Source organism: Carlito syrichta, unplaced genomic scaffold (assembly GCF_000164805.1).
Source record: "Carlito syrichta isolate Samal-C Ts95f unplaced genomic scaffold, Tarsius_syrichta-2.0.1 Scaffold287654, whole genome shotgun sequence".
Taxonomy (NCBI): domain Eukaryota; kingdom Metazoa; phylum Chordata; class Mammalia; order Primates; family Tarsiidae; genus Carlito; species Carlito syrichta.
Window position 1 is genome coordinate 66,107 of NW_007231750.1, and position 25,954 is coordinate 92,060.

Below are 25,954 nucleotides of genomic sequence, written 5' to 3' on the forward strand. Positions count from 1 at the left end.
TGAAGCTTCCATAAAGCCCCAAGATAACTGGGTTCAGAGAGCTTCCAATAGCTGAACATGAGGAGTTTCCTGAAGGGTGGAACACCCATGGAGGGCATGGAAACGCTGCGCCTCTTCCCCCATACCTTGCCCTACATGTTTCTTCATCTGTATCCTTTCCAATATCCTTTATGATAAACCAGTACATGTAAGTAAGTGTTTCCCTGAGTTTTGTGAGTCGCTTCTGCAAATTAATCGAACCCAAAGAGGAAGTCATGGGAACCCTAACTTGAACCTGGTTGGTCAAAAGTTCTGGAGGCTTGGACTTGCCACTGGTGTCTGGCAGTAGGCAGTGTTGGAAGACTGAGCCCACCTGTGGGATCTACACTCTCTCCAGGTACATAGTGTTGAGATGAAATAGAAGGACACTCGGTTGGTGTCTGCTGCTTGGTAGTGGGAGAAACCTCCACATTTAGTCACAGAAGTCTAATTCTGTGTTGATTGCTGTGGTGTGAGAGCAGAGGGAAAAACTTGGTTTGAGAGAGTTTCCCTTATGCAAAGGCAAATCTATGCAAACCTACCCCTAAAGTCTAAGAAAGCTGAGAGGACAAAGAAAGAGGCTGACATATCCAGTTTCTAGAAAGAAACATTTAATAAGGACTTACAAACAGAAGCCAATACCCCCCAGACGCAGGTCTTATATACCACATGAAGAGGGTGATTCAGAAGGGATGTGTGGGACAATCTAAGTATGATAACATCAAGGTTGTGTGACCTACGGGCAGTGAAAAAAGGGAACCTCAGAAATTTAGAGTGTGGTCATTTTGAATCAGCACAACCATTTTGCTTAGGGCTTGCCCCTTGACATTCCCTTGCTGCACAATTTGCACAACCCACACGTCCTTTTACCCTAAAATAACTAACAAGAAAAATACTTTAGTTTTAGAAACTGGTGATTACACAGAACCCCTTAAGCATGTCCAGTCTTGCTAGCAATCTATCTTTTAGGCATTCGTATTAATGCATTGCTATTGGCCGCTCATGATGACTTCCACTACACCACCAGGAGGTATGTTTATTGGTATATTGTTATCATATGACCCATGACAACCTCCAGCCCACCACCTGAGGTCATGAGACATTGATGCTTGGTGATGTCAAAATACTAGATTCATGTGACTACTGTGGAAACCAAAGAATACAACTCTGGGCATTCCTTTGGCCCAGACCTCTTCCAGGTCTAACACCCCTTTGCTTTAAAAACCCTTAAACACACCTAGTTTCCAGCATTCCACGCCTCACTCACCTGAGTGCTGGCCCCCTTTCCATCTGTGAAAGGTGAATAATAAACTTTACTTCCTTCTACTTTCCTCTCTGTTGTAATCTTGCATACTTCCCATGGCACTGGCCCACCTTGCCTGAGTTTACCCTTTCAGGCAGGATTTACAGGAAGTACCTGCTCTTATACAAGAAACAATAGATAAATTGGAAATCTTAGAGGCCTTCCAAGAACTGGAGTTAATCAGAAGTCAACATGGCAGTTTAACATTCAAGATGGAGTTACTTTAGCCTCCACAAGATTGAATCCAGTTGAGGGAGAAAGACTGACATGTTAGGGGGATTTACCACTGAAGCTGCAGTAAAGAGATGCTGTGGAATAATAAAAAGGAAGCACAAGCTATAATTGACCTAGATGGCAATTGTGGAATCATTATGCTTTATATAGACTACCTTTTGCACTCCCAGTTTAAGGGTTTTTGTTATTGTTGTTGTCTTCTTTCCTTCCTTCCTTCCTTCCTTCCTTCCTTCCTTCCTTCCTTCCTTCCTTCCTTCCTTCCTTTCTTCCTTCCTTGGTGTTTATACTATATTCACTTATCTGAAATGCTGGGTAACCACAGCTACAGACATTAATCTATGGTACTTATCAAGTATTTCAACTTTTTCTTATAATGTCACGACTTTTCTCTACTTCTTGGGAGCATTTTCAACATCACTAGGATTAATAAGTGTGGGTCCCATGGGGTTATTCATTATTTATGATATTGCACTAAACACGATGAAATCCCTAGTTTGAAAACTGTTGCCTTAGTTTACAAAAACCCACTGCTATGAACTGAATTTTGCCCTCAAAATTCATACATGGAATACCTAACCTTTAATGTGATGGTGTTTGGAGGTGGGGACTTTGGAAGGTAATTAGAGTAGGATCAATGTCATTATAAAAAAAAGGAAGAGATGTGATCTCTTCTAAGTAAGGACCTAACTAAGAAGAGGGCTCTCATCAAGGACGAGATTTTTCTGGCACCCTGATATCCAGAACTGTAAGAAATAAATGCATGTCGTTAAGCAACCCAGTTAGTGGCAATTTGTTATAGCACCCTGAACTGATTAAGACATTGACTCTTACAGAACAGATACAGTCTCATTCTGGTAACTGGACCAATGAATGCTATGTCAATATGGAAGAAGACACTAACATTGAATGTATAGTCATTTATAATCAATTTAGGACAACTAGAAATTCATAAGAAAGCTTTAAAAAAATGAAAATTAAACATTAAAAACTTAAATTTGACTAAAATTCATTCAAGATGTATTTAGTAAGCTCCTTTTAATATAGGACCCTGAGAGTGACAAAGGGAGAGATGAGATAAAAAATGTAGGTATGAGCCTAACATGGTGCCTCACATCTGTAATCCCAACGCTTTGGGAGGCTGAAGTGGAAAAGATTGCTTAAGGTCGAGAGCCAAGTTGCCTAGGCTGCTTGAGACCAGCCTCGGCAACATAGCAAGACTCTGTCTCTATAAAAATAAAAAATAAAAAACTTAGGTGTGGTGATACATGTCTGTAGTCCTACCATTTGGGAGGCTGAAGTGTGAAGATTGAGCCCTGGAGTTGGAGGTTACAGTGAGCTATGATCAAGTCACTGCATTTCAGTCTGGGTGACAGGGTGAGACCCTATCTAAAAAAGTTTTAAAAAGCAGATATAAAATGTACCCTATCTGTGTCCATAGCTCTTGTAACAAAGCAGACGTGACAGACCCACATGTACCTGTAGTTGAATATTTAAAGAGACATCAGTGTCCTGAGAGAGGGGCCGTAAAGTGTTGTGTGGAACAAAAGATGACTTACAGCAGGAGGGAGTAAGTCAGACTTGTTGGAGGAAGGATACTTGAGCTAGGTTAGTAAGGGAGGGCATAACCAGAGACTCTGGGGGAAGAAAGGACAAGCAGATAAGTTTGGCTGAAGGTTAAGAGGAACGGTGAGGGAAGACAGAAGTCAAATGATGCAGGGCATGAATTTCCAGTATATTCAATTTGATCCTTAAAACAGCTCTAATATGCTTAGAAAATGTTGCAGCAAACATAAAAATTGTATGTATCTCTGCATGGTTTGAACATAGTGTGTCAAATGACTTGGATATAGTTTCCTTTATTATTATATGAAATATTTACATTTTTTTCAGGCAGAAGCTGACAGCATTGTGACTTTGCAGTCATTTAGAGATAAATGCGAACCTCTTTTTCTCTTTAGTCTTGTAAGTATAATACTTATTGTCTCAATTGTATTGTCAGGTTTCAATTTGCAGTTAAAGCATGAATAGCATTGTAAATTACCATAGAACTGTTTGAAGATGACAGTAATTGTACATTGTTTGCTTTACCTTTTCTTGTTTATTAATATATTTTGTAATTTGACCTCTAGGAGCTTATAATGAATTGGGGAGATTAGTTTTATTATACACTGAGGTGATTAGGAAAAAAGAGATAGTGTTTACCTTTACTAAGGAAATTGTCAGAGATTTGTACAATGAATTATTTACAGGAGTAAAATATTGGAAATTTCTTGGATACTTAGTAGGAAAGAAATGGTTATAAATAGTCATATATACCCATATAAGGACTCATCTGATTTTGTAATGCATATTACTCTTATCTCTGTATTTACGAATACAGAGAAAGAAGACAGGAAGTATATTCACCAAAACATTACAGCAGTTTTCTATGTATGGGGAAAGGATGCATAATTTCAGGTTTTCTTCTTTATAATTTTTTATATTTTCCAAATATCCTGTGATGAATACACAACTTTTATAATCAGCAACATATAATAAAGGTTATTTCCTAAAAGCGGAGTATACAATTATGTGCTAAATTGTGTGGCATGTAATATAGCTGTTACAGACATAGAGAACTGGGTTAGTGAAGAAAGAAAGGCTTCAATGAGGGCTTAGATAGGACTTGGACTCTTCCTCTGGTGTAGGATACTTATTTTTTGTTATTAAACATATGTACTAAAAATGACACTTGTAACTTGTTGCTTATGCTAAGCAATACTCTTGCAACCATGTCAAAGAATTGAATTCCTGGGTTAATTGAACGAAAAAGATGCGTGGTAGATCTTGCTCTAATTTGAGTATGCAGAAGTTGATGGTTTGGATGAGGGTTCAACCCACTTTTCTTGCCAAGGACCAGATAATAAATGTTTTTACACTTTGGGAGGCCGAGGTGAGTGGATTGCCTGAACCCGCGGGTTTGAGACTCGCCTGGGCAACTTGGCAAGACCTCATCTCTACAATAAATCAAAAAATCAGCCGGGCGTGGTAGCGCTTGCCTGTAATTCCGGCTACTCAGAAAGCTGAGGCGGAAGGATCGCCGGAGCCCAGCAAGTCGAGGCTGCGGTGGCCAGGAGCGGCGACTGCACTCCAGTCTGGGTGACAGAGTGAGACTCCAACTCAAAAAAAAAAAAAAAGAAAGAAAAAAAGAAAAGAAAATAGTCTCTGGACTGGGTCATGGTAGGCTGATCCCTGGGCTAGGTGACATTGGGCTCATTAGGGAAACAGTGAGTAACTGCAGAAAGGCAGAAATGGGCTTGCTGGGCAAATGGAACAGTGAGGAGATTCTAGCAGCAGGCAGCAGTGAGCATAGGAAAGAAGACTGAGCAGGTGGAACCCCATGGAAAGCATGGAACTCTGGGATAGCCATCTTCCTGCTAGCCTAGTCCAGTCTAACCAGTAGTCCCATGCCCACTCTCCTTAAATAGACCCTCCAGTCCATATTTTCTAATCCCTACAATCAATGCCCAACATTTAAGTTCATACTTCCTGCCAGTCATTTTTTAAATTCACAAGCATATTTGTTACATGGACATAGTGTGTAGTGGTGGGGATTGGGTTTCAGGTGGCCCATTACCCAGATAGTGAACACTGTGCCCTGTAGGTAGTTTTATCTATCCTTCTAATACTCATTCTTTGTCACACCTAGTTCTCCAATTCTTTCTCTATCTTCCATATCCTTTCTCTGTGTGATATCTGGAATTGATACAGGCAATTAATAAACTCCCTAAGATTTTTGACTAAAGCACTGAGCTTTTGCTTGTCTTCCCTTAATTCTGGCTTATACCTTTGGATATTTTTTTGCAGCTCAGGAGTGATGACTGTTTTTTCATATTGTGGAGTAGAATTGGTGTTTCCTCTACTTTCTCTTACTTCAATAGCTGTTTTTTTTCCCGATTATTAGAGGTCAATTTTATTTGGCTAAATCTCCTTTTCTTCCACTTCACTCTTGTCATTTACAGACCTTCCAATCAGTTTTGTTGATGAATGAAAACTTTGGCTTGGGGTTCAAAGTTTTACTCTCAGACTTAAGTGTTGCCATCACTGTGGGGGCTTCAGGATTCACACTGGCAACTCACCCAATCTCCTGGCCTCTCAATTCTTGACCTCCTTACCACTTTACTTTTCTTCCAGTAAACTTCATCTAGTTACTTCTGCAGTCATCCCTCAGACCTTATACCTGTTGCTCCACATCCATAATCATTAATTTAAGAATCTAATTTTCTGATCACAAAACCACCACCAAGCCTACTGTTTTTATTTTCTGAGTTGGTGTCTCACTCTGTTGCCCAGGCTGGAGTACAGTGGCACACTCACAGTTACCGTAGCCTTGACCTTCTGGGCTTAGGCGATCCTTCCACCTCAGCCTTCTAAACATCTGGAACTACAGGCACGCACCACCACACCCAGCTAATTTTTTGATTTATTGTAGAGACGAGGTCTTGCCAAGTTGCCCAGCCTGGTCTCGAACCCCTGGGCTCAGGCAATCCTCTCGCCTCAGCCTCCCAAAGTGCTGGGATTACAGACTTGAGCTACTGCACCCGGCCTATTGTTTGTTTATTCAAATATTCCCACAATGGTCTTTCATATTGGTCAGATTTCTTAACCATTAACAATTTCATTCCAACAAGTTTCAGCAGGAAGACCTTTCTCAACGGATATTAGAAAACTCACAGAATTGGCGAAAAGATTCCCTTTAGTGAGAAGTGGTAATTAAAGTTTCAGGTTTCATTTAAATCTTTCTCAGCTAAATCCTTCTCATTGACCTTTGAATATGATTGTATCTTTTCAATTAAAAAATAATAGTTCTTTTTGATATTTTACCCCTCTCCAACTACCACTCATTTCTCTTCTTCACTGCACAGCTAAATTGCTTGGGAGAGTTTCTGTATTTAATTTTGTTTCTTTTCTTTCCCTTCCACTAACTCCTCAACTCATTTCATCTGATTTTTATCTGATTATTCCACCAAAATTGCTGAGATGCTAATGTATCCAGTCTGGGTTAAATATAGTAGGCATATTTAGGTATTTATCATTTGCACCTCTCAAATGCGAGAAATATAATGACCATGCCCTCCTTTTTGAAGCATTTGCTTCTTTACGCTTTTGTGACTTGGTTTTCCTTTCACCCTCCTGAATACTCCTCCCTTCTGTCCTTCTCACAGGTTTATTGAATATTGACACTACCATATTATATACTCTCCTTAGAAAATTTTCTCTACACACATGTTCAATCATCATCACCTGGACATCAGTAAATCCCATTGACATCTTTAGCTAAATCCTATACTTTGAGCTCCAGACTTGTGTTTCCAACTGATGCTTTGACCTGTTGACTTGGTTTCCTCAATAGTATCTCACGACGAACTCCAGACTCTCCTTCCCACAAAACATGGTCCTGTTCCTGTGTCTCCTCATTTGGCAAATAACATCATAATTTATAATTTATCCAGTTTCCAAGTGAGTAACTGGAGTCATCCTTGTGACTTCTCTTTACATCACACCCAATCAAACCATACCTTGGACCTGTCAATTTTCCCAAGTCTCCTTCATACTCTTTTTAACCATCAGTCCCATCTCCACCATCACTGCCTCTGACGGAGTGACCACCATCTCTCATCTTCATTTCTAGAGTAGTTTCTAATATTTACACAAATGTTCTCCCTTGCTTCCCCTCTAGTTTTTTCCCCACACAATAGAAGAAATACTTTTTATGAGCAACAGTTCTAATCATGTTCACAGCCTCTGTTAAAACATTCTGACTGTACTTAGGTGAAGGCTACATCCTTCACAGCCCACGATGTTCTGCTTGCTCGACCTCCCACTAGGTCTCCGTGCTTTATCTCATACCAGGCTTCCCCTCACGTTGTCACCAGGCCCCTCTACTTCTCTTCCAGCCTTAGGACCTTTGCGTCTGCTATTCCTTTGGCCTTGAATGCTCTTCCTTCTCCTTTTTGCCTAGTTCCGTCTCACCCATCTTTCATATTTTAAACCAAGAATCATTTCCTAATATCTGTATCTTCCCTGATCTCCTTGACCAGTACACATTCTGTGAGTGCTCTGAGTGCTCTGTACCACTCTTAATAGTAGCTATCTTGGTTGTTATTTCATGTATGTTTCTGTTTTTGTAGATTTTAAAAAAATTAATTAGGTTAAGTACCAGACCTATTGTTCCTTCCCATTATGCCTGGTAGGTGCTGGTAAACAGATGCTAGTAAATACTTGTTGAAAGATGAAAAAAAGGGGCATGGTGTCAGAAATAGCTATTCAAAGCAATGTCAGAAGGCCTATCCTGAATCTTTCAAGTTTGAAGCATGAATGATTAAGGGGAGGTTACATGGGACACCTTGCCACAAGCTGCTAGAGGACCTTGTCATGCCTTTGGATGTAAGAAGACAAGACAGCCAAAGAACTGAGTTCTCCAAATCAAACCAAACTTTCACACCATTAACACATTAATTTAAAAATGGTGAATTACAATAGCTTTTTAAAAGAGGATTGGTGAGGATGGGAGGGCGCTGAAACTTAGTTCAGCTTAAGTGTTAAATCTTGACTTTACAAATAAAAATTCCTTCATGTTTTCTTTTCCCCTATAGAATGGCAAAATTATTGCAATGATTCAAGGTGCAAATGCACCACTTGTTAATAAAACAGTTATTGAATTGATCAATGAGGAGAAGAAAATTGCAGCAGGTGAAATGGTTCGTCCTCAGGTACTATTTTGGAATAACAACTATTTTAGTTTTTAAAAACTGTTACCTTTTTGATGTTTTCCTAAAGCATGTTTTCTAATTTTATAACTGTCTAGATGTCTAAATGATGCAATCTTTCTGGGAAGCATTTTAACAATGTGTATCAGAAATGTGATAATGAATTTTTTTTACATAGTTTATAGAATAACAGAAGCATAGTCACAACTTTCCTGGAAGCTAAGAACCCTGGTCCTTCCTGATATTTTTAGAAGTTCAAAAGATATCCGTCTGTTCCAAATTTACTATGACTGATAGTCAAAAATGAATCTTAAAACTTATCAAATGCCCCTTTTGTCTTTACTATGAAAATCATGTATTTACTGCTTTTTATTTGTTAATTTCTGCTTTGTTCTTATTTTATCTCTCATGATATTCTTATTTTTTAAGGTTTTTATACTTTTACCCTTTTCATATTGCACATAGGCATTATTTCTACCCCCATCATTTACAGATCTTCCTTATTGTATTTCAATGGAAGGCTGGAGAAAGTAGCTTTAGAAAAATACAAGCATCTTTCCACTTTACATTCTCTCTCTTAGGTTATAAATATTTACTTGAAATAAAATTTCTAAAAATCCATTCACTATCACATTACAACATAACTGTTCTACTTGCCTTTTTCATAGTATAATGAAATTGTGTTAATAGACTCAGAAGATGCCGGGGCAGCACATTATGAAAGAGTTTGTAAGTAAATTCATTTTATAGTAACGGCACAGGTTTTCTGTAAATGGGTGTTCATTGCAGCATCACTTGTTGCAGCAAAACTTTGGTAACAGCAGGGACTATTTGGATAAATGATGATTGTGCCTTGCAAGAGTCAGCTATGAAAAAGCACCCTCTTATGTTCACTCACCTCGCCTTTGGTCTCTGGGTCTGGAGACTTTCAGAGGTACACAGGAAAATGGGCTCCTGTTTCCAGTGACTAATTTGGACAGTAGCTTCCTATTTCATCCTTCATTATCTTCCAAAAACTTGTGAAAATAATTTCTTCCTTGATGACCCATGCTCTTGGTTTACTTTGTAGTTAACAATTTCATGCCTTCCCTGAACTCTCTCTCTCTCTCTCTCTCTCTCTCTCTCTCTCTCTCTCTCTCTCTCTGTCTGTGTGTGTGTGTGTGTGTGTGTGTGTGTGTGTGTTCATTCTCTGGAGGAAGCAGTCAAAGTCAGTGAGCTATCTTGCACCAAAAGTTCATCATAAGAATGCAGATGGAATCATTGGTAAATCTGTCAGTTTGTAGCGTTTACTTGCATAATTCACAGTTGAAACTTCACTGGTGATATTGTGCTGAATGAGATATGAATGTGATTCTAATGCATGTGATCTGCATGCAAACCATCCATGCCTACTTACTTATTTTTTGACTCTTTATTAAAAACTCTTGTGAATGCTTCCCCTGGGTGAAAATATAGGAACTGCAGTTTGATTCCAAGTAGAAACTCTTTAGTGGTTGAAATGCCATGGTAAAATACACAGCTGTCAGTTGTCAGAAATTCACTGAGCAATAGGAATTTACATTGCTAATTGCTAGATCCTTCATTTTCTCAATTTTGTGCTAAGAAAGTGAAATTCTGTTTTCTTTTTCCCTAGCAAAAGTATATAACATTGCTATTATCAAACCCGATGCAATGATTAATAGAAAAAGTAGAGAAATTAAAGAAAAAGTAAGTAATATTTTTAAACAATTTTAAAATATTTTAAACCTTTCAGTTGTTAGTTTGGAGATAAACTTATAATTTAGAGTAAAATAGAATATAATGCACTACTGAGGTTAGGTACCACCAATGGCTCTGAGAATTTAATGTCTTTACAATGGCTCAATCTACTCCTGTCCCCTTCTTTGAATAATCCTGATCTATGAGCATCCTATATACATTGTAAAAATTATAGTTTTTTAATTAGATTGTAACAAATATTCTTTCTTAATTATGTACAATGCAACTTATTATATACTCATTAATTTGCTTTATTCTCTGTATGTTTGTTACAAATGTATGATTCTTTTCTGTACAGTATAGTATAAGGATGAATTTAATATTTTGCTTTAGAGATCAAGTAAATCTTTCATAAAGAAAAAAATTACATTCTAATTCAGAAGTCAGCAAACTTTTCCTGCAAAGGGTCAAATAGTAGCTATTTTTGAGTTTGTCTGGCACCTGGTCTCTGACAACTGCTTAACTCTGACATTCTATCGAGATAGTAGTAATAAACAATATGTAAGTGAATGAGTGTCTGTGTTCCAATATACTTTATTTGTAGAAACAAGCGGTGTCCATATTTTGACAGCAAGGTGTAGTTTGCTAACCCCTGAACAATAAATGACTTTGTGTTGAACAATAAAATTATACTGAAATTTGAAAGCATGTTGCCTGTGCAATAGAAGAGATCACAAAGGAAGTTGCCAGGAGGGGTTGGATATCTGTTGATGAACTTCCCATCACGCTTTCGTTCTTCAGCATTAGCTTTGATTAAACAAAAATATAGTAAAAAGTCCACAGGCCATGGGACATATACTATCTTTTCCAATTACAAAGGAGGAGCCCCTCAAAAAACAAAATGAGTTAACTTTTAGAGGGCGGGCTCCTTGCAGTACACTAGGAGTTTGTTCCTCCAGATCAGATGGTCAACTAACATTTTTTTTCTTTTCTTTTAACAAATTTTTTTTTTTTAAGATGTGGGGTACAATCCAGGGTTAGGTATACAAATGGTCATTGTACAGGTAAAGTTTGAACCTCACTTTGGTCCCCACATCACCTGGTTTGAGATCAAGTTCCCTTACTGATGAAGTGTTTCCCCACCGCCTGCTCCCTCCCATGGCAATTTCCCACTACTGCCAATCCCTTTCTTATAGTATGCAGTATGTTATCTGGAAGTTTTGAGAAGTTTGTGCCACAATTTGTGGAAGAAACATCCAAAGTTGTGGCAAATGGGTGACTGGCTCTTCCACCATGACAATGCACCTGCCCACACCACATTGAGTGTTCAGCAGGTTTGGACCCAAAATAGCATGACCCCAGTGCCCCATGCTCCCTACTCACCAGATCTCACCCCAAGCAAATTTTTTTTTTGTTTCTCTGGATGAAAAAATCTTCAAAGGGAAACATTTTGCCGATGTGGACGAGGTGAAACAAAAAACCAGCAGAAGCACTAGAAGGCACAAAAAATGATGAGTTCAAAAATTGTTTTGAGCAGTGGAAAATACATCTCAATAGGTGTATTGCATCAAATGGAGAGTATTTTAAAGGTGACTGAAGTTGAAACATATGAGAATAAATATACAATTTTCTATAAATGAATTCCATTTTAGGGAGTTCCCCCCTTGTATAGGTTGATTTAATGAATATAACTCTCTGAGTACAGCCCTTCATTTTTTCCAGATTCTGGTGTGTATGTGGAGATGGGGAAGGTCACCCAACTGTATCCCATTCTGTCCTGCATTGTTTATACTTTATAAAGTATATTAAAGATAATACCTCATGTCATTATTTACTGTTTCCTTTTAAAGTATGTGTTGAAAGCCACAATGGTGAAAGTTTTCACAGTTACATAGTTCTTTGAGTTGAGACAATGCTGTTAATCATCAGTTTATTTTAATTTATTCTAGCATAATAAACAAAATTTCAGAGGCTTAATGAATATCTACTAAATATCTCACCTCTTTGGAATACACTAAAGACAGTAAAGGCTACATAACAGGGCAGAAAAAAACAAGGAATGTTTTGAATGAAAAGGAAATGAACACATTGCATTTTTAAGCTATAATAAAGGAAATGTTATCAAGCTTGAATGTTGCTTGGATTTTATTTTTTCTTGTCAGATACTATGCAACTTAGTAAAGACATGATTCGAATTTTCAGAAACTGTTCAAATTGGAATGTCAATTAGTCACTAATGTGCAAGTAATGTCTTGCAATATCAACAAAGCCAATAGAACTAGCAGAGTACTTGCATAGAAGCAGAAGGTACTTGGCACTGGATACTTGCAAGTCAAATTGAGCCCACCATTGGTATCATTTAAGATATTTAGTGAGTTACTTTCAAACCAGGTTCCACTTGTATTTCATTGTTTAATACCTCATTGGACTTGCCACATTTACCTCAATACATTTCTTTGCTACATTTATTACACTTGAGTGACAAGCAAACTGAATTTTGTCATTAAATTAAATTTTTATTAAAACAGGTAAATCTTAAAGTTTATTTTTCCTAATAGTTTGTACATTTTTGTTGCTATAAAAGTAAGTTGTACTAGATTATGAGTTATAGCCTTCACACATTAAAGCATGGAAAAAAGAAAGTTAAAACAATTTGTAAACAGATGTAAGATGTAAGAAGTATTGATGAGTTTATCTTTATGAATAATTCATAAATATATGATATATTTCCTTGTAATTAAGTTTTTACATTATGAAGCAATTCTCTCTAGTAGAAATATTTCAGAACATCATGTTCAAATCTTGAAACAAGATATCTAGAGGTTATGAAAGGGTCTTCTTTGCTTGTGGTTTTCTGAACCACTATGGATTTTGCTGAAGTCTTTATATAAAGTGCATTGGAATCTGGATGGTTTGTTCAGCTCAGGAAACAAACATCCTTAACTTGTTTTACATGTTGTCCCACGGCACATCTGGTTTTGACCTTACTCTCTAATGGAAGATTGCCAGTGCGGGATTTGTCATTGATGCAGAGGATAAGACAGTGCTCACTGAAGAACAAATTATCACCTTACATAGTCAAATAGTGGACCAGGTAAGAAAGTTAAAAAAAAAAAAGACCACTGTGTATTCAAATATTGTCAATTCCTATAAACTTTAGACCTTCATTACAGAAAAGCAAATGAGTAAGTCTGACCAACATGGTATCCCTGTTTGGCGTCCATATTATGGTGATGCTAACGATGGTGGTTCTGAAGAAATCTCTGGTAAAAATAATGACTGCCCACCAATACTGGATGGTCCAATCTTGTTTTGTCGAATTGAAGATCTTCTTATGTTCTGTCCTCCAGGATTCCCTCCATCAGTCCTCTGAAAGTGAATATCCAGTCTTTTCCTGTAGATTTTTATCCTAGGTGGAAGGCCCCATGTCATCAGTTTCACAAGAATGCTTTAATCATTTCTTTACCTAAACACCTTTCTCTCAGACTTTTTGCCTGGGGAAATATAATAGAGGTAGTGGTGTATATTGAAAAGTGTACTGGCTTGGGAGTTAGGAGACCTGGCTTCTAGAAATGTACTGTCCAGTATGGATATATGTGGACATTTCAAATTCATAGAGATTAGATAACATTAAAAATTCGGAGTCTCCATTGCATTAGCCACATGTCAAGTAAACAATAGCCATTTATGACTGTGTTGGAGAGGGCAGAAGAATGAACATAGCAAGGTCATTGTCACAGAAACTTTTATGAAACAGCACCTTGTAGAACTAGTGGTATCACTCAAACCATGTTCCTTGGCCCCAGCTTCTACATGTGTAGAAGAAAAAGGTTAGACTAGCTGCATAAGTGTCAACTGTGAACTTTTAAGGAAATTCAATTCCTTGGCCCTATTCCTAACTTTCTCAGTCAGAAACTCTGGGATTGGGTTCCAGAAATAAGTGTTTTAACAAGTCCTCCAGATGACTTAGAAGCATCCTAAAGTTTAACAATTGTTGTTAGACTATTTTTAAGATCAATTCCTGCTAACTGTGAACCTCTATCCCTCAAAATCATAGGATACTGGAGCCTGGGAATTGTAAGGGGAAAGAAGTGATAAGGAGAGATTTGTTAAAGGACACAGAATTACCCTGACCTGATCACTATGTATCATATATATACATTAATATAATATACATTATATATATATCAAACCATCACTGTGTAACCCATTAACATGTAAAATTATTGTTTGCTAATTTTTTAAAAACTGTATTTGTTAACAGTTGTATAAGGATAACGTTCCCTTTTCCAGTGGTCATGAAGGGAAAAATTTCACTTGACTTGGGTGGTGGCCCCCATTTTAGTCCATCCATCTTGGGTGCCTGAAGTAAACAGCTTATCTTTTAATTTTGTAGCCTGACTTTGAAGAGTTCATCTCGTTGATGACAAGTGGCTTAAGCTATGTTCTAGTTGTATCTCAAGGAACAGAACAACAGTCTATCTATGAAGACATTGAACCTCAGTCTGAGACTGAAGCCAAAGAACTATCTGAGGACCAACCTGAGGTTAAGATCGCAACTGGAGCAATGAAGAAGAAGCGATATAGGTAGCTCAAGATCAGGAATTTTATTATTTATGGTGTGTTATTAGGTAATGAAGTATAATGTCCAAATATCTCAAAACCTAGGGGCAAGTGTTTCTATGTTGAAGCCACGAGTGTTTCTTCCTGTCAATCTAAAATATTGTATATTGAGAAGGGTTGGGTTGCCCTGAACATTTATGTCAAGAGTATTAGGAAAGAAGGAATTTCCCCTTCTTATCTTTCTAAGGCTGAGTTTATCAGTCTGGCCTCATGGACTGGGACTTGAGGAGTTTATTAGAACCATGCATAATCCCTCCCACCAGTCTCTTACTCTCCACCCTCCCCTTCCACTTCCTCTGGGCCCTAAGGATAAGAAACAAGTCAATGGTTAGAAATTGCTGAAAACAGCATGATTGTATATTCTTACTGATGGATTTTAAGTACTTGAAAATGAACATATGTAATTTACATAATTTTGGTTTTATGTGCTACTGTTTGTGCCCTTTAATCCTCAGAGAATTATGGCTCATGCCTGTAATCCTAATATTTTGGGAGGCAGAGGCGAGAGGATTGTCTGAGCTCAGGGGTTCAAGACCAGCCTGGGCAACTCACCTCTACAATAAATCAAAAAATTAGCAGGGTGTGGTGGTGCAGGTCTGTAGTTTCAGCTACCTGGAAGACTGAGGCAGAAGGATCGCTTGAGCCCAGCAGGTTGCGGCTGCAGTGGTCATGAGCGTGCCACTGCACTCCAGCCTGATCAGCAGAGTGAGAGTTCGACCCAAAAAAAGAAGGAAAAAAAAAAAAAGACTCAGAGAATCCATAGTTTAACACAGTTATCAGAGCTGTCCCTGTTGGTTGAACAGGAACATACTGTATCTGATTCTTGAGTCTTCATGGGATGTGTCTCCTCTGCTTGGTAGCCAACCTGCATTGAATTTCTGACTGGGAATCTCCAGAACATTCCATGTTGTCTTATTAATGAATTGTAGTGACTTTTCTTGAGTGACTACATCTGTTGGTTCTTTGTGATGTCTTACATTTTAGATAGTGGGAAGTCCTAATAACATACAACATTGCCAGGTTTTACACAGAATAAAGAAACTCAAAAGGTAAATTAATGTTGTCAAAGACTTTGGAAACAGAAGTAGTTACTTTCAGGAATTAAAAAAAATTTTTAATGACAGTGATGGGCAGAGAGCAGGTTTGGGTGTGGTGTGTTAGGCTAAAAGAATGCCAGATTTTGCCAGGCATGGTGACTCAAGCCTGTAATCCCAGCACTTTGGGAGGCAGAGACAAGAGGATTGCCTGAGCATGCGGATTTGAGATCAACTTGGACAATATGGTGAGACCTTGTCTCTGCAGTAAATCAAAAAATTAACTGGGTGTTGTGGTGCACACCTGTAGTTCTAGCTACTTGGAAGGCTGAGGTGGAAGGATCGCCAGAGCCCAGCAGTTTGAGGCTCTGGTACCCCTGAACATGCCACTGTACTCCAGCCTGGGCAACAGTGAGAGTCTGACCAAAAAAAAAAAAAAAAAAAAGAATGTCAGATTTTATACCAGAATTTTTTGAATCATTCACAAAACATATTTTGTGAAACACTAGTTAATGTAACTGGTATAAGGCTAGTCACTATTCTATTGGGGCTATCGTTTGGATAATTGGTCTCCATTACATCCAACTTTGAGACATATCAGTTGTACCTACATAACAGCAGAAACACTTTACCCTTTTAATTGGCAGAGTAGGAGTGAAATGAGATGTGTAAACCCTACTTTGGCACAGTGTGCAGTATTTCCTTTCTAAACTTAGACACTCATTTGCCTTTTGCCCATGTCTATCCCAAGCAATGGCCGCAAGCAGGCAGCATAGGTTGGTTAGAGCATGCTGGTTTGTTGCTTATTCTTGTTTTCCCAATTCTCATTCTGGAGAGAGAGCCTAACAGGTTCTGTCAGCTCCATCTGACATCTTTTAAGTAGATCCAGAACCTAAAGGATTAAAGACAAAAAGTCTCAGCCCCTGCGCTTGCTTGCTCTCCCCACTGAGTGATGGAGGATGAAGGGTGAGGCAAAAGAGAGGTTAAAGGCAGAGCAGCAATTCGACTGGAAGTGATTAGTGACCACCTCCCATCCCCCCATGAACAAGAACTATGTTCACAGCAGTAGAGCCCCAGGACTTTGACCGCTGGTTATTCCTACAGGGGCAAACACAGCTTGTGAATCCACGGGGCATGGGGAAACTTTTTCCATGCCATTGATAGTTCCCTGCTTCAGCGGCTGCAGGAGGCAGAAGGCAGGGAGGAAGAACAAGGGAGACAGGATACAAATACTTTTATTTTTCATTCACATTCCAGATTCCTTCATGATGACTCTTCAACACATTATTTTCATATCTGTCTCATTTGTCTGCCTATGTACCAAGAAGTCAAAGGACAATATCATTTATCTTTGCTTCCGTCTTTCTACAGATTAGAAAGGTGTGGTTAGCTACATTGCCTAAATAAAGTTGGACATGTAGATACTAGCAGTCTTCACTCATTCATTCACTCATTCTGTTATGCATCGAGTCACTCATCTAATATTTATTGAAGTCCTACTGTATGCCAAGTCCCAGAGATACAAATGAGGGGGAGAATTAGATGACGACCTCTGAGGTCACTTTCAGGTTGAAATCTTTATGACTGGGCAAAGGTGACATCTCCTACCTCAGATAATATATTGCATTTCTCTGTCCACAGAGGTTGTCTCTTCTATTCTTGGTAGCCTATTTGTACCTATAAAAAGTCGTAGCTTTAGAGAGCTAGCTTTTTTCCTTATACAAAATTTTCATTTAAATGAAAGATAATAGATACCATTTCCAAAATAATATTTAAAGGTGTAACTGGGATCAGAGCAGTCTGAATTCTGTACCTTGACTCTCTACTCTCATCTCCAGTGCTTTCTTGCCTCTCTAGAATAAAAGGGAACCTGCACCAATAAGCAACTAGCTATAGCTCAAAAGAAGGTGAGGATGGTGAGGTGTTTTCTCCATTGAGATCTTGAGGAATTCCTGAGCTCCCCAAGAGGCAAGAACCTAGAGACAATATAGACCTTGAGAAGAGGAAACAGACTTGTGATTTACAGGGAGAAGGTTGACACTGGACTTCTTAGGTCTTCCTGACTCCTAAACAGTCAAGTAAAAGACCAGTAGTATTGAATTTCCTACTCTTGAAGTCTAGCTCTCTGGGAACTTTTAAAAATTGTTGCTATAGGGAAATGATGACCTGCTGGCTTCTATAGCACAGACTCGGAGCCTAGAGGTCACTTTGCCTTCCAGCTAAAGGATTTCTACCACTTAACACACCAAAAATCAGACCCAAGTCCCAGTGAGCCAATAAGGAAAAATGACTAAGGGAGACTAAAAACTAGGGAAAGGAAGATACACACATTCCACAACATGAGCCCAGTAAAAAAGAACCTAAGGACAAAAAGAAATTCTTCAAATAAAACAATTAGACTCGAGATCCAGTGCTACATACACATTAAGAAAGACTTTTGAATTTGAATTACAAAAATCATTATTTGAACTATAAATTCATGGAGAATGAGAGAATATGATCATCTTTTGAGATTCGGGTTAATGACTTGGAAAATCAGATGCAAAATATAGCTCAAAGTACAGGGGAAAAATGAGAGATGTTATGAGAGCAGAAGCTAGCAATCTGGATATTATATTGAGGGGACCAATGTACTAACAAGAGAAATTCCATACAGAGAAAAAAGAACAGATGGTCGCACTATCATTCAACAAATAATGGGGAAATTTTTTCCCACAGAATAAAGAAATACATGTGTCTGCCAATTGCAAGGGCTTGCAACGATCTACACTCAACTGATGCGAAAATATTAATAAATACAGGAACATCCTGGAAAGAAACACTGCACACTGTTTCCAGACAGAATAATCAGTTGTATACTTAATATGTTTGAAACCTGCAGGTCATTTTCTTAACACTTCTCCTTCTTCCATATAACAACATTTTTATAAAATAGTAATTATTGGATGAGGCAAATAATATTGCCAGAAAAGAAACAGACAGTGAAAACAGTATTTTATGGACTTTTGTGTATATAAACATGAGTGAAAAATAAATATTACAACAACTCAGATAAAAAAATGATAGATGAATACGGTTTAATTATATTTATATTTTTATAAAGAAGACAGATACAAGGGGAACCCCCCCAAAAGGAATTCATTTATTTAAAAATTATGTATTTATTTTTACATGTTTAAACTTCAGTCATCTTGAAAGTACTCTCCATTTGGTGCAATATTGAGACACTCACCAATTTGGTGAGAAGTTTTGTGAACTCATCAATTTTGGTGCCTTTTAGTGTTTCTGCCAGGCTTTTTTGTTTGTTTGTTTCACCTCTTCCACATCAGTAAAATGTTTCCCCTTGAGTACTTTTTTTCATCTGGGGAAACAAAAAAAAAAGGACAACTGGGACTAGATCAGATGGACAGGGAAAGTAGGGTATGGGGGTCATGCCATTTTTCAGTGCAGGGTGGGCACTGAAATGGAAAAAGAGTTCAATTTCCAAAAAACAATTTTCCTGAAGTCAAACGTAGCCTCTCACAACAATGCTAGCTGGTACACTAATTCGGATGGATTCCTAGAACATTTACCTAGTGGAGGAAGCCTGTAATTCAAGGGACTTATCCTCCAAAGAGATAATTCTGGTTTGGGGAGGTCCCCTCTCATATATATATTAGTTATCACAGAAATAAAGAACAAATATTCATCTATCACATAAAGTATGAATTTTGTTTTAAGATTTAAGATTTGTCAATGATGTTCTCAAAATTGGTCTTTGCTATATAGTCATTTTGAAAAATAAGCAATAGCTATGCAAAATTCCTATTTTACAACAATTCTAAAAATTGCAATGCTGCCTATAGCTTTGTTGTTTTGGAACCGATTCTGCCATGTAGAGACAGTGTAGAGTACACTGCTTGTTAAAGGATAAATAATAAAATGTGTGAATTCTAAGCATATATATATATATTCTATATAAATTCTATATATATAGTATTCAACATATATTCAACACAGATGAAAGGAATTGTTTAGAATACGGATGAACAAAAGATTTTTAAAGTATTTTGTCACTAACATGGTTTAGAGTTACTTCTTCATGGTGATGATCAAAAGCAGCCAGACTTTTAGTTGTTTATTACTGGTGGAAAATTTCTGGTGGAAAATTTCCCTTGCACTTTAAGTGAATTATTTCCACCAACTGCACACTTGACAGCAATTGAGAATAAGTACTTAAAGGGAAAAATACCTGACTGGTATGGGACTCATTATAAGACTGCTGAACAACAACAACAAAAGACTGCTGAGAGAAAAGAAACTTAAAATACAGCCCCTGCATTCTTTATAAAGCTGAGATATTAGCCTGGAAGAGCAAAGAAATGTATTTCAAGTACCTATATACTCCTTTAATGGAAAATATTTGAGAAAAGACTCAACCAAACAAAAAATATGGGAAGAAAAGAGAAAGAAAATAATTGTTATCAGTGAACCTTGAAATCACTGAAAACACACACACACACACACACACACACACACACACACACACACACACACACACACACACATATTACATAATTCTAGGTTATAAAATTTAACAGGTTATGAAGGACTCTAGAAATATAAGGAAACTCTCCTGGATTCTAAATTATCTTGATAAGACTTAGAAGTTGCTGTGTGTTGGGCAAAATGTTTCAAAGGTCTCAGAGAGGGGAGGGAAAAGATGAGATGAAGTGGGTAACAAAGCACTTTAAGGTTCTTATTTGAGTATGCAGAAGGGGGCATAAATGGAATGCTAAAGTTGGGAAATAGTGTGTCAGAATTCAAGACATATCTGGAACATATGTATCTGAAAACAGGAGAAGGAAAACGACAATAAATATTAGTGCAGTGGATAAGTGTAGCAGAACATCCACATTAACAAGGGAAAAACATGGAATGATTAGCAACTAGCTCAGACCAGCAAAATAAGGAAAAGAAAAAAGAAGAAACCATAATTTAAAATAGAGTCCATATAAACTAAGAAAGAATAAAGTCAAGAATATTATTATTATTATACTAAATATGAAAATGTTCATCTTTCCATCAAAACTAGAGATTGATTAGCTAAGGTAAAAATGAACTAAATTAAAAACAATCGTAGCAGTTATACAGACAAGAATCATCAATGAATGCTAAAAATACTGTGTGAAAAACATATTCACAGTTTAGTATAATGTCCTCATCGATTACTTACTAACATATAGGGGAAACTGCAGCTTTTCAGTAGAGAAAACTGGGGGATACCATCTTACCCATGCTAGCATCACCAATAATGGGAAAAACTGATATTGTGCACCTCCTATATGATGGCGTAAGTGATGGACCAAGAAGGACACAATCATTTCAGTAGGTTCCCTGCCAAAGATCATAACTTGAATGCAATAGGAACCTAGCAGGCCATCCAATAGTTTGAAACCATCAAAAATGAGGGGAAGTCTACAAATAAATAGCCTGAACATTTCAAAATATCAGTATCATGAAAGACAAAGTCACTGCTGGGGATTAGAGGAAAGTAAAGAGATAGGACAACTCCACAGAATGTATGAACCTGGATTTAAAAAAATAATTCGTCTAGATAAGATTGTATTAGAAAACTGGTGAAATTTGAATATGGACTGTTTATGAAATGATAGCTTTATGTCAGTGTAAGATTTCCTGAAGTATACTATTTAGAGGTGTATGGTTAAAATATCTTTAACTTACTCTCCAGTGGATCTCACTTCCACAAGCTCTCATCTCCCATACCCCCACACAAATAAGGGGGGAGCTGAAAGCAGGAGACAGAGAAGGAGGAGAGAACAAATGTGGCAAAAATGTTAACACCTGAGTCTAGATGAAGATTATAAATGGAAACACACAAAAATAAATAATAATAAAGAGATGCCGAAAATTACTAGGAAAAATAAAGTATTGAAATAAGCCATTACGAGTTCTAAATTTGATAAGGAAAGACACAATGTAGAAGGTAACATTTATGACAGTGTAGTAAACAAACAACCAAAAATCATGGCCCTACCAACATAACAGATAAATACATAAGAATGAAAGTATTAGAAAAATAACTCCAGCCTGGGCGATGGAGTAAGACTCCAATCACTCCCCCCAAAAAGAGAAAGAAGTAAAACTAGATAAAAATACTTGTCAGCAGACAAAAATAGACAATAGAGGAATGGAAAATACATATTCCATAAATAATATGTAATAAGTGAATTATAATATAGGAAATAGTATATATATTAATACAACCTTACATATCACAAATAACTTTTTCACAAAAAATACCTTTACAAATTTGAATGACTATTTTACCACATATTTGTCAATTATGAGCCAATAAAATTGTAAATAAATAAGAAAAAGTTAACCAAAGAGTTCTAAATGAAAAATGAAATATACTTCTTAGTAATGTTTAATTCAAAGATAAAATTAAAATAAAAACAAAAAAGCTATCTGAAAAGTTCCACATAGGAGAAATAATACCTTTCTTTTAAAAAAAATAGTATTTTATTTTGTTCTTTGTTTATCCTCTCATAAAGTCAAACATAGATGATATGTAACTGATTTTTGGAATAGGTTCAAATAAAAAGTTGAATTAAGTATCATATTCTTGGATATAATAGGCAGATACAATTTATCTTTACATGAAATTCAATTTTTGTCTTTTAATAAACTACAGTTAATTTGAGTACATATTATTGGTTTTAATTTGTTGGCATGGTTATTAAACTTCAATTTATAATTATCTTATACTTTTTATTTCAACAGTTTACAAGAATATCTGGAAAGACAACATATATCTCAGTTTTGCTATGTTGAAGAGAACGCAACGAATGTTACTCGGTTAATTGATGTCTTTTTTCCTGATTTTACCAAGATGAAAAGTATGAAATTAGAAAAAACACTGGCATTACTTCGACCACATCTCTTTCAAGAAAGGAAAGGTAGGGGTATCTCAATGTGGTTTTGATTTGCATTTCTCTGATGATTATGTACCCAATCCTGACATGTACTCCAAAACCTTAAAAAAAAACTGCCAAAATTTCCTCCAAATGAATGCGAGTACCTGTTGCTCTATATCCTCACCAGCATTTGGTATTTCCTGCTGTTTAGCTATACTAATAGATACATTATCTAATTATTGTCTTTATTCACAATTCCCTAATGAAATAATATGCAGAGAATCTTTCCAAATGCTTCCTAGTCATCTCCATATCTGCTTTGGTGATACATCTGTTTAGATCTTTTATTCATTTCTTAATTGAGTTGTTTGCTTTTTAAATGTTGAGTTGTCAGTTTCTTTGTATATTTTGACTATAAGTCTTTTATCATGTATCTGGTTTGCAAATATTTTCTCCAAATTTTGGCACTGTGGTCAGTGTCGTTCACAGAAAAGTTTTTAATTGTTAATACAGTCTCATTTATTAGTTTTTCTCTTATTTGATTGTGGTTTTAGTGTTGCACCTAAAAACTTATTGCCAGACACAAAAATCACCTAGGTTTTCTTCTATGTTATCTTCTAGAAAGTTTATAGTTCTGTGTTTTATATTTAAGTTATATTGAGTTATTTTATGACTAGTATAAGCTCTGTGTCTAGATTAGTTATAGTGAGTATGGATGTCTAATGATTTAAGTACCATTTGTTGACAAGATTATCTTTTCTCTATAGTATTGCCTTTGCAACTTTGTCATACATTGACTATAATTGTATGAGTCTTTTTCTGGGATCTCTATTCTGGTTCACTAATCTATGTAGCTAAGTCAGGTAATATCAGTCCTCCGACTTTGTTCTTCTCCTTCAATATTGTATTGGTTATTCTGAGCCTTTGCCATTCTATATAAACTTTAGGATCAGTTTGTGAATATCCACATTCACAAAATAACCCACTGGAATTTTGATTTGGATTGTATATAATCTCTAGTACAAGTTGAGAAAAATAGCATCTTCACAATATTAAGTCTTCCTATTCATGAAAATGGAATAACTCTCTGTCATTTTGATTTTTTATTTCTTTCACAGGGTTTTGTAGTTTTCTTTATTTAGATTCTTTATATGTTTTGTTATAATTTTACCCATGTATTTTATTTTTTTAGTGTTAGTATAAGTGGTTTCATTTTAAATTTCAAATTCCAGTTGTTCATTGCCGGTATATAGGAAAATAATAGACTTTTGTATACTAATTGTAACCTGCACCTTTGTTATTAAAATTATCTTATTAGTTCTAGGTGCTTTTTGTTGGTGGTGTTGATTCTTTGGGATTTTCTTCATAGACAATCATGCCCTCTGTGAACAAGGATAATTTTTCTCATTCCCAACTTGCATACCTTTTATTTTATTTTCTTGTGTTATCATTTAGCTAAGATTCTAAGTTTGATGTTGAAGAGGAGTGGTGAAAGAAAATAGATTTGCTTTGCTTCTAACCTTATTGACAAAGTGTCTAAATTTCTATCCATTAAGTATGATGTTAACTGTAGGTTTTTGAAGTTTCTCTAGTAAGTTGAGAACATTTTCCTTTATTCCTACTCTGCTGAGAGTTTTTATCATGGATGGGCATTGGATTTGTTTTATACTTTTTCTGCATCTATTGATAGAATCATGTTTTTTCTTCTTTAGTCTATTAATGAAAATTATGTTAATTGTTTCTCAAATATTGAATCAGCTTTGCACACTTGAAATACATCTTGCTTGGTCATGGTATGTGTTTTGATACATTTGATTGGTTAATATTTTGTTGAGAATTTTTGCCCCAATATTCACAAAAGTTATTGGTCTGTTGTTTTCCTTGTATTTTTATCTGGTTTGATATTATAATAATGCTAGCCGTGTGTAATGAACTAGAAAGTGTTCCCTTTGCTTCTGTTTTCTGGAAAAAAAGTTTATCCAGATAACTGGCATCATTTTTTTCTTAAATTTTTTGTAATGAAATGATCTAGTCCTGCTGTTTTATTTTTTAGAATGTTATTAATGATTAATTACATTTATCTCATAGATAGATATAGGCCTATACATTTTATCTAGTTCTCCTTATGTGAGTTTTGGTATTTAGTGTATTTCAAGATATTGGTCCATTTGATCTACATTAACAAGTTGGTGAGCACAGAGCTGTCCTTCAATTTTTTAAATGTCTTTTTCATGCCCATGGGACCAGTAGTGGTGATAACTTATTACAGATATTAGTAATTTGAGTGTTCTCTCTCTCTTTGGTTAGCATGATTCATTTGAAAAGAGTCAGTTCTGATTTTGTTGATTTTCTCTATTGGCTTCCCATCTTTGATTATCTTGATTTCTGATCTAATTTTTTTTTCTACTTGCTTTAGTGTTGTAGTTCTCTTATTCTTTATTAATTATTTTTTAAGTTTGTGGAGTACAAGTCAGGATCGGGTACATAAGTGGTGAAGTTTAGGGCCTGCCATTCAACCTCACTTCGCCTGGTTTAGTATCAAACATGCTGCCAATCCCTTTTTTGCAGTATTATGATAGGTGTTCTGGGTCCACTCATGAGGCAGAACATGTGGTACTCAGTTGTATGTTTCTGTGATAGATCACTGAGTATGATAGACTCCAAATCCATCCAAGTTGCTGGGAAGTCCATAGGTCTGTCCTTCTTTATGGCTGCATAATATTCCATTGTGTATATGTCACACATTATTTTTTATCTGGTTCAGTTTTGATGAACAGCATGGTTGGTTCCATGTTTTTGCCATTGTGAATAGTGCTGCAATAAACATGTGTGTGCAGATATCTTTTTGATAGAATGATTTCAGTTCCTCTGGGTATATTCCCTGTAGGGGGATTGATGGGTCATATGGAAGGTCAATTTCCAGTTATTTTAGAAATTGCCATACTATTTTTCATAGAGGTTGAACTACTTTGCATTCCCACCAGCAGTGTAGAAGCGTTCCATTTTCTCCACATCTGTGCCAGCATCTGTTGTGTTTTTTTTTTGTTTTATTAATGACGGTCATTCTTATTGGGTTTATGGGGTATCTCAATGTGGTTTTGATTTGCATTTCTCTGCTGATTCGTGAGGTGAGCACTTTTTCATGTGGTTGTTAGCTGCCCATATATCTTCTTTTGAGAAATGTTTATTCATGTCTTTTGCCCACTTTTTATTTTTTATTTTTTTATTTTTATTTTTTGAGTTAGAGTCTCACTCTGTTGTCCAGAGGAGTGCAGTGGCCACTCCCGGCCACCACAGCCTCGACCTGCTGGGCTCTCCAGCTATCCTTCTGCCTCAGCCTTCCAAGTAGCTGGAACTACAGGTGCACGCTACCAC

The 25,954-nt window shown here is 36.6% G+C and overlaps 1 protein-coding gene across 1 annotated transcript in view; it reads left to right on the top strand.

The window, feature by feature from the left end:
* The window catches only part of NME8 (NME/NM23 family member 8), a 67,007-nt gene that overhangs the window by 4,135 nt on the left and 36,918 nt on the right, over window positions 1-25,954 (top strand). Inside the window, exons 5-11 of the mRNA XM_008052900.1 lie at window positions 3,446-3,517; window positions 8,191-8,307; window positions 8,973-9,033; window positions 9,938-10,011; window positions 13,004-13,096; window positions 14,399-14,589; window positions 22,446-22,621. Of these exons, the coding sequence (XP_008051091.1) occupies window positions 3,446-3,517; window positions 8,191-8,307; window positions 8,973-9,033; window positions 9,938-10,011; window positions 13,004-13,096; window positions 14,399-14,589; window positions 22,446-22,621 (784 nt within the window). The remainder of the gene's footprint in view (window positions 1-3,445; window positions 3,518-8,190; window positions 8,308-8,972; window positions 9,034-9,937; window positions 10,012-13,003; window positions 13,097-14,398; window positions 14,590-22,445; window positions 22,622-25,954) is intronic.